This window comes from Cibotium barometz, chromosome 54 (genome assembly GCF_041138505.1).
Source record: "Cibotium barometz isolate CiBa-2024 chromosome 54, ASM4113850v1, whole genome shotgun sequence".
Lineage (NCBI taxonomy): Eukaryota > Viridiplantae > Streptophyta > Polypodiopsida > Cyatheales > Cibotiaceae > Cibotium > Cibotium barometz.
Genome location: NC_141099.1, coordinates 40,877,399 through 40,886,841, shown reverse-complemented (window position 1 = coordinate 40,886,841; position 9,443 = coordinate 40,877,399). Strand labels below are relative to the sequence as shown.

General features: G+C 40.5%; 1 protein-coding gene across 1 annotated transcript; it reads right to left on the bottom strand.

Moving 5' to 3' along the window:
• Positions 1 to 6,464: 6,464 nt before the first annotated feature.
• On the bottom strand, positions 6,465 to 9,017 carry LOC147608159 (pentatricopeptide repeat-containing protein At5g27110-like). Its single transcript, XM_086790166.1, has one exon. It carries the CDS (start codon positions 9,015 to 9,017, stop codon positions 6,465 to 6,467), a length of 2,553 nt encoding a protein of 850 aa, XP_086646292.1.
• Between the last annotated feature and the right edge of the window lie 426 nt (positions 9,018 to 9,443).

The following is a 9,443-nucleotide window of genomic DNA, read 5'->3' as shown; positions in this document are numbered from 1 at the left end:
TCTTATAAGCCTAAAGTGCCCGGCCAACCATAGTTTAAGTAAGTGTGAACACATATGGCTATGTATATAAGTGAATTTCTCTGATAATATAACACACTCTCCCATTGTGCAATTGAGTCTTGCTCTTTCTAATCATCTTGCTAATATCTATCCCTAATGCATGCTAGTGAGTATGCATGTGCGTGTGTGAAGTGAGATGAGAGGAGGGACGAGGACCTGTAGTGCAACGCGGCGATGTGACAACGCTCGCGGCAGAGACGCGGTGGAATTGCTTCTCAAGGAGTTGTAGAGCTTGTAGACCTCAAGGGTTACGAGCGCGACCATTGGAAAGATCCTCACGACAGTTGCAGTTCACCAAGTAATCTCTTTTTGGATGTGTTTCAAGGAGGGTTAGGGTGAGCCATAACATTTTTGTCGCCGCGCCGAGGAGCCATCCCTTGGCTTTTTCCATCATTTTGCCTCTAATCTATGCATAACCCATTGCCATTATCTTGATTAATGGTTTCTCATAAAAAAAATATAGATTTGATGATGATTTGTGTGAGATTTGGTGTAGAATAGCTCTCTTTTTTATTTTTGTGAAAAGAATGCTTTTTGCTTAATTTTTAGATTAATTTATTGTTTTTGTTGTTATTTTGGTGGTTTTTTATGTTCATAGGGCTTGCACATAGTTTGTATTAGGCTAAGTTTGCATCCGTAACATCAAACAATGTAATAGAATGCAATTCTTAGTGAAATGTTAGCTCTCTTTAGTTTAAGCATAGAACTAAGATAAATAATTTTAGTTTAATTGTGTGTTTTTTGTTAAAATTGTTTGGATTAGTGTGTTAGTAAGCATTAGGAGTAGCTTAATCTTTCAAAAAATTCTTAAAACCATAAAAAAACCCTTGAATTCGACTAATTTCTCTTAATGGACTGATTTTTATCATTAAGGGTGATTAATCTTGTTCAAAAGGCCAAAAAATTAGAAAATGTGTTAATTGGGGTCCAAATGGATCATATGAGAGTCGAAATTGGTGTTTTTGAGTATTTTGAGAGCATTTAGATACATCAAAACACCTAATCACATAAATTTTTTCATCAATTGGAGAAATTTGAATCTCTTTGCGCTTAATTTTGCCTTAAACGAGGAGACCATAATTAAGAGTCTAATTAATTTCCTATTTTAGATTAATTTACACAATTGTTGATGCACAAAGATTAGCATTCCTTTGCTCTATCCAATGATGTGCTCAATTGTGTGAATTAATTAGGAATTAGTGGTTAATTAAAGTCTTTGATTAGTATAAAAGAGAGAAAGATTAGTAAAAAGATTAATTCTTAATCTTTTTTACATAACTCATTAAGTCTAATGAGCATTCAATGAGAAGATGCTCATGAGTTATCAAAATTGTCCATTTGGGAGTCGTTTATGAAGGGTGTAAGGGGTGTCATTAAAAGGTTGACTTTTTTGATTCCCATTTATCTTTTTGGGAAAATGCCCATACCATTTTCATTTTAAATTCAAAAATATTCCCCCCCAAAAAGGGAAATTCGTATTTCCCACACAAAAAAAACAGCCATGAAAGAAATTCCGGTCGTGAAAGAAATTCCGGCGAAGAAAATCCGGCCGCCCGTGAAATGAAAAATTCTGACCATGAAAGAAATTCCGATGAAAAAATTTTGACTGTGTAAAAGAAAATTTTGGAAAGAAATTTCAATGAAAGAAATTCTGGTTGTGAAAGAAATTCTGGCTGTGAAAGAAATTCCGGTCGTGATAGAAATTTTGGCCGTGAAAAAAATTTTCGGTCGTGAAAAATCGGGCATTTAAAAATTTTTTCCCAAATTTTCCGTGAAGTGCGGTTCACAATGTGAATTTAAAGTTTCACTGCGTGAAACTTTGGAGGCTCGTATCTCCTAAGCCATATATCCGATATGAAGGCTCTCTTGGGCTCATCGAAAAGCTGACATTGAGCTCTTTGATATTGGACTTCGCCGTCCGAAGTCAAAATTGACCATTTTGACCTTCGACCAGGAGCCTCAAAATTCGATCAAGAAATCAAGACAAAAAACAGCCCAAAAACCACAAAAAATCGTAAAAATTAGCACGAAAACGAGCCATATTCGGACTACTTTTTGAGGGTCTAAACGACAAAATCACGGACGGCTCAAGGAAACAAAGTTGTAGTACTCCTAAAATACAACAACTCTCTCTCATACAGAGTTTTTCTAAATTTCTTTTGGAACACTCTCAAAAACGTGCTGCGAAATGAGAAAAATTTCTCGAATTTTTTTTCCGTCTTAAGACAATGATGGAAAATAGGTTTTAGGACCTCGTCTTCCATCTGGGAAGTTCCTAGCATACGCTTTTTCCGAAAAAATATCTCAGAGGTTCACGTGCGTATTTTTTCCTAAAATTAGTCCTATTGTGATATGAAAGCACTTATGGTCGCATTGTCTCTTTTTGGATTGGCTACATGATTACATGTTAACTTTGCAAAATCCAAATTGCTTTCGATGTATGCATACTCTTGAAATGAGATATTGTGGTCAAGTCAAATCTTATCATTAGATCAGATTATTACACATCTGGGATATCCCATAAGTTGGTTTGCTTCTCTTAAGAATGAGACATGCTAGGTTTTATAGAAATTGAATCACAAATTGGATTACTGGAAGCTTTTCACATGGCGTTTGCATTTTTTACTCCGGATCCATTCTTATGGCTTATGTTTAGTTCTACTTGCCTCTTTTAGTTTGGACCAAAAAGATATTGATAGTTTCATTCAAGAGCTTTGGAATGCTTATGAAAAACTGCAGCTAATAAAAAGGCGCTCAAGCTATTGAAATATGAGCTTGTTTATATGCCTAAGATGCATGGTGTTTTGAATATTCTCAACTTACATTATCATACCTTGGCCAAAAAAGCTACTACGATTGCTGATTTTCTGCAACAAAAACAGCCATGGGCAATTATGAGAACATTGAACTGGACCCCTACACATTGGGACATTGTTCTTGGACTTTTTAATGGTAAAATACCTGGCTATTTGTATTCGACTAGGCTTATTTAGGATTGGAAATAGATCCTATCACACTTGCATTGGTCTAGCAAGAACGTTGACACTGGAAACTCTCTGGATTTGGAAAGAATACATTAGAGCAGAGTCTTTGAGGAACTACAAGCATTATTGGAACCTCGAAAGGCTTATTTTCTATCCACCAAAGGTATAAGATATGTAAATGATGTTATAGATATGAATGGACAGGTTCTCAACTTTCCTCAAGCAAATCGTCAATATGATTTGGGCATGCGGATAATGCAGTCTATACAACCTATTCTGCCCTTTAATACACAATACAAGCTGATAGACTGGAAGTTAGATAGATAGATGCCTGGTTATAAGCCTATTTCCATTTGATCAGTTGATTGCAGCTAGAGGATATAAGCTCATTATTCCTCCCCCATGGATTGCCGAGCAAGCTAATCAACTCCGGTGGATATCTAAACCGTGGTGTTGGTGAAAAACATAACATTTGGAAAAATAAACTAACTTTGAAACAGAGTCTTCTTATGGAGATGCCTGGTTGGGGTGCTTCCTGTCGATATACTATTGGCCAAGAGACACCTTGCCTCATCACACTATTACAGGGTGCTATCATGCACGAGAAACGGTGCCTCGTTTGCTTTGGCACTGTTTGTCTTCTCGTGTTCTTCTTGATAGGCGTTTTAGATATTTGAAGGCTCATTTTCCTAGGCATCATTTGTCCAAGCAATTCTGGCTTTTGGTGGAAACCCCAACGAATTATTAGACTACTCACAATATCTTGTGTGGACAAGATTTTAGGCACTAGGGACTCTCTAGCATGATAGAAATCAGAACCAATCAGTTAGTTGATACCTATGCCTACTTCAGACGCTCTTTGCATGAATCTCTCCTAGACTCTTACGCCTTGGGGGAGATAAATACTAGGCAATTAGATATGTTTTTTCAATGTTTTTAGCTTGCCCTTTCTTATGGGTAGCTATGCTTGTACCATACCTTGAGTGATTTATTAGACACTGGTTTTACAAAAAAAAGAATGTGACACTAGACTATGTATAAGAGACTAGTATCCCGCAATCAAGCTACTCATCTAGGTCAGCAAGTGCACATGTTCCACAGTGCACAAGTCAGCAAGGCGATGATAGCTAAAATAGCCTCAACAACGACAGAAGATTATTTGATTCCGAGCCATCCAGAGCGTGTTCAGCATGTTGCAACGCATCCAGAGCTAGAGGGATGCCAAGGGCCTTCGTAGTTCTTATAATTATGTAGCGAAAGTTCTACCTAGTAATATAAGATTGCATTCAAGCAGGATCTTGGAGCCCAACGTTAGCTGCATGCCTAAAAGTCAAAGCTCACAGGTGGAGGTAGGGTACGAAATAGCTCCAGTACTTACAGGTGTGACCATGCAAGCCAGCTCCAGAGTGTTGAGAGCCTCCATCTACACGCTCTAGGTTCTTATTAAAGAATACTTTGTAAACAATTGTCATGTGCATCTGTTAATCCCAATGCTTATAGACATGGATATTCTCATTAGCAAATATATGGGCAGATTTAGAGTGGGTTTTATAGCCCTACAGGCTCCGGGAAATGCCCAAGACATAGCCCAATGGTTGGGAAACCTTTTAGACATAGTTTGGACACAAAATATGACTTTTTGGACAATGTTTTGTGAAAAAAATAGGTAAAACCGACTTGTTGATAAATTCATACAAATAGGATCATCAGGCATTCATTAGGATATCATTCAAAGATCAAGAGGATCCATTTGTCAAAGTCTGCAAGGCAGTGGATTAGCAAGAGCTTCTCTTGTCTGATTGCAAGTAGAGGGTTGCAAGGATCTTTGGTATGCATCATGAAGCTGTGAATCAGCAAGATCATTGAATATATAACATGTTTTGGCAATATACAGTAGATTAGGTCTCTCTCCTTCTCTTCTTTGTCTTTGCTAAACATAGGATTAACGTTAATCTTCTTTGCCTAGCGTTAATCATGAACACGCTTCCACAACACATGTTACAACAATTGGTTGTACTGTACTGACTTGACATGAAAAGTCAAAGAAAGAACTGAAAACTGGGTCCTCCATTTAATTCATCACATCATCTAGGTTGTCTATTTAGGAACAATCTGGAAAGGATATACTCTGATTCAATGATGATAACTGTTCCTGTAGTTTGAGCACATGAATATAAGCTGGCATTGCTGGAACTGTCTTCTCGAGAGGATCTCGATCTAAGAGTAGGAACACTATGGGCCAATTTCGGCAGAAGGCACTTTCGGGCATGGTTGACCACCAGTTGCTACACGTGTTGAAAAATCCTGTGTGTCGAGCTCACAAGCACACAATTCATGGGTGTTTTTGTCTTGTTCTAATTTACTTCTCTCCCAAGCTGCAAGCAGTCGTGAACTTAAGGTCATGGTAACGGGTGCTATGCATCTCATCTTGGCATGCCCCACCCCTCCCAACACCACACCCCACCATCATGAAGTTTGCTGTGGTATTAGTAATAGTTAACTCCCCAGCTGCTGCCATCCAGAATAACTTAAGTGATGGCATCAAATATAGACCATCCATCCAAAATCCAATTCACCATTATCTACGTCCCAATCAACGGAACAGGTACAAAATGGTATAGATCTACATAGAGTGGTACACCCTCTTGCTTAGCTTCAATCCACATGCACAAACAACTGTCTGAACAATATGCTGACACCTAGTCTGTGGACCCTGATGGTCTGGAGAGAAACCCATGATGCCAAGCACTAAGTGATTACTCCCAATTTTGGTCTACTGATGATCACGACAAGGTATGATGTTGGTGCTATAGTATCGCCTGAAAACCCTTTGAACAACTCACTGACTAAAGTATTGACAACATCAAAAAGCATGACCACCAGTTGATCTCTCGCTTGATCCAACTACAAAGAACTTTGAACTTGGAATTTCTCCGTCTGTTGAGGGCTTAACCTCCCACTGAGTTGAACCAACTGTAGAAACCCTAGAATTACCTCTTTACTTTTCCAACCTGTTGAACCTGCCCAAACCTGCAACTTATATAACTATGCATCTTTGATAGGAGTGTCATCAGACACATGAAGTCCTGTTTCTCATTAGACGAAAGGTACCTCAGTGTGGCGGCAGAGATCATGTTCCTTTTACCAATATGTTCCATTATGCATACTCCATACGCTTCCAACTCGATAGATCAAGCTTGCTATAATTGAATCTATTTTGCATCCTTAGTATGAATATAAATCTTCACATGCATCCCAAACCTGCAACTTATAACTACGCATCTTTGATAGGAGTGTCATCAGACACATGAAGTCATGTTTCACATTAGACGAAGAGAACCTGAGTGTGGTGGCAGAGATCATGTTCTTTTTACCAATTTGTCCCATCATGCATACTTCATACAATTCCAATTTGATAGATCATCGGTTTAGCTTGCTATGATTGAACTTGTTTTGCATCCTTACTTTCCATGCCTCGATCTTCTTCATGTCCTCAAACATGTGAGCATCTGCATAGATGTTGGACATCAAGATAAATGCTGCTGCATTGGTTTCATCCAACATCACAGCACATTCAAAGGCATGTCTACCAAGCTCCACATTGCCCCACTTATGGCAAGCATCTAGTAAAGTGCTCCAAATTGCAAGATCAGGTTCAAAAGGCATCTTCTCTAGCATTGCAACGGCCTCATCCAGTCGGCCTGCACGACAGAGGAGGTCCACCATGCAACTATAGTGGGCAATACTTGGTTTGAGGCCATACTCTTTGCTCATAGCATCAAAATACTCCAGACCCTTATCAATGAAACCCAAATGACTGCATGCAGTGAGAATACTGAGAAATGTGGTCTTGTCCGGCTTTATGCCATCCTCCCTCATCTGGTCAAACAAGTAAAAAACAAGTCCACTGTCCCCTTGTCGTGCAAAACCACTAGCCAATGCAGTCCAAGTCACAAGGTCCCTCGTGTGCATATCATCAAACACCTTCTGAGCATCGATCATGTTTCCACACTTACCATACATGTCAACAAGAGCATTCACCACAAGAACTTCGTTGGTCTCGAGTCCACCAACACTGTTAATCTGGGCAGGAAATCTATTCCCAGAATTGGCATGTACATCCACTGCAGAGCTGCAAACAGATAAATCCATCTCAAAACCCTTTTTGATAACCTCAGTGTGTATTTCACGGCCCTTATCAATGGCACCTACCAAACCACAAGCTTTCAAGCTAGAAACAAATGTGGCTGTATTGGGAGACACACCCTCTAGTTGCATCTGTTCCAAGCAACCGAGCGCTTTCTTACCAAGCCCATATTCTGCATACCCACTAATGAGTGCATTCCATGAAACTTCATTTCGAACTGGAAGCTTACTAAACACTTCTTGTGCTTCTGCAACTGAGCCATATTTAGCATACATATCTACCAGCGTGTTGCCAATATATGAATCTCTTTCAAATCCATGCTTACAGATCTCGGCATGTATCTTTCGGCCCCTGTGTATGGCTCCTATGCTGCCACAAGCCTTCAAGCTGCAAAGAAACGTAACATCATCTGGGGATGTCCCCTCGAGTTGCATCTGTTTCAAACAATTGAGTGCTTCCTCCCCAAATCCATGTTCAACATACCCTGCAATCAGCGCATTCCAAGAGGCAACAACACGAACAGGCAGCTGGTCGAACACATCCCGTGCTTCTGCCAGCAATCCACATTTGATGTACATATCCACCAATGCACTGCAAACAAAGGGATCTCTTTTAAATATAGTTGCATTAATCTCAGTGTGAATTTCTTGGCCCCTCTCTATGGATCCTATGCTGCCACAAGCTTTTAAGCTGGAAATAAATGTGACAGCATCAGGAGAAACATGCTCCAATTTCATACATTGGCCAACATTGAGTGCTTCTTTACCGAGCCCTCGTTCAACATAAGCTGAGATCAAGGCATTCCACGAAATAACATCTCGAGCCTGCAGCTCATCAAATACATCCTGAGCTGCAGCAATCAAGCCACACTTGGCATACATGTCCACTAGTGTGTTGCCAATAAAGATATCTTTCTCAAAACCCTCTTTGATAATCTCAGCATGTATTTCTTGGCCGCACTCTGTGTCTCCTCTTCTAATAGGGGCTTTCAAGCTGCAGACATATGTGAAAGCATTGGGGGGCATGCCCTCCAGTTGCATCTGTTTCAAAGTGTCCAGCACTTGCAGGCCAAGGCCAAGTTCAGCGTACCCTGCAATCAGTGCAGTCCATGATACCACATCTCGCACTGCAAGCCCATCAAACATTTCCTGTGCCTCCAAAAGCAAGCCGCATTTGGCATACATATCCACCAGGGAAGTGCCGACAAAAAGATCGCATTCGCACTCCTCTTTAACAGCTTGGGCATGTATTTCTTGTCCTCGTTCAAGACATTTCAACTTAGCGCAGGCTTTAAGTAGGGTAGCAAATGTAAACCGGCTAGGTCGAACATGATCCTCTTGCATTCCTGTGAATAGGTCCAAGGATCTCTGTGATTCCTCGGATTCAATGAACCCTTGTATGAGAAAAGTCCAGCAATATTCATCGGGATCGACCAGTTTACAGAAGACTTGATGGGCATGTGGCATGTTTACACATGCCACATACATTGGGATGAGGTGACCTCCTACTGATTTGTAAGGCTCAAGACCATGGCTGCAAATGTGCACATGCAGGAGCTTGATAAGTTCAAGACTCACACCCTTTCTGTGTTTCTGCAAGGCGTGGACGAGGTTCTCCAATGGAGGGAGGTCAAGCAAGTGCATGTGAAAGGTCTCCAAATTGTTGATTTTGCTGCTGTTTCTGTTGTTGTTATTTCTGAGTTGCTGTGGTGTGGATTGAGATACATACCTGGAGGTGGGTATGGCCGTGTGCTCGTGTTGTTGGAAGCCCTGTAGCAAGCCAGGGTTTGCAAAGCCGATGCCGTACACGACTCTACCCCCTTCCATTTCTTAGAAAGCCTCTCTCTCTCTCTCTCGCGCGCGGGCGCGGGCGCGCGCGCCTAAAACTGTGAGCTAACGACCCAGCATGCTTTCACCTCCCATCGACGGCGTGCCACCACAATGCCCCATCGCTGCTCTTCGATCCTCCATCCCACGCTGAACCAAGGAATTGCTCATTCATAGCCATTAATTAATTGATTTCTTACACATCTAAGCACCTAATGGGACCTTGGTCCTTTTTGCTACTAGTTACTCAAGTCAAGCTCTGAATTCAAATGTAACAAGAATATGCAGGTAGTGGAGTTTGGAATAGAGCTACTTTTGTAGCTCTTGTGCTTTGGAATTTATGTTAAACACAATAATATATGTGTGTGCATATTAATAAATATGTAGATAATATAACCGGAATTTCATGTACGTGGAGAGTTGGCA

What these genes read in the sequence shown, in the direction of transcription:
- LOC147608159 (XM_086790166.1), bottom strand. Translation starts at nt 9,017, where the DNA reads ATGGAAGGGGGTAGAGTCGTGTACGGCATCGGCTTTGCAAACCCTGGC.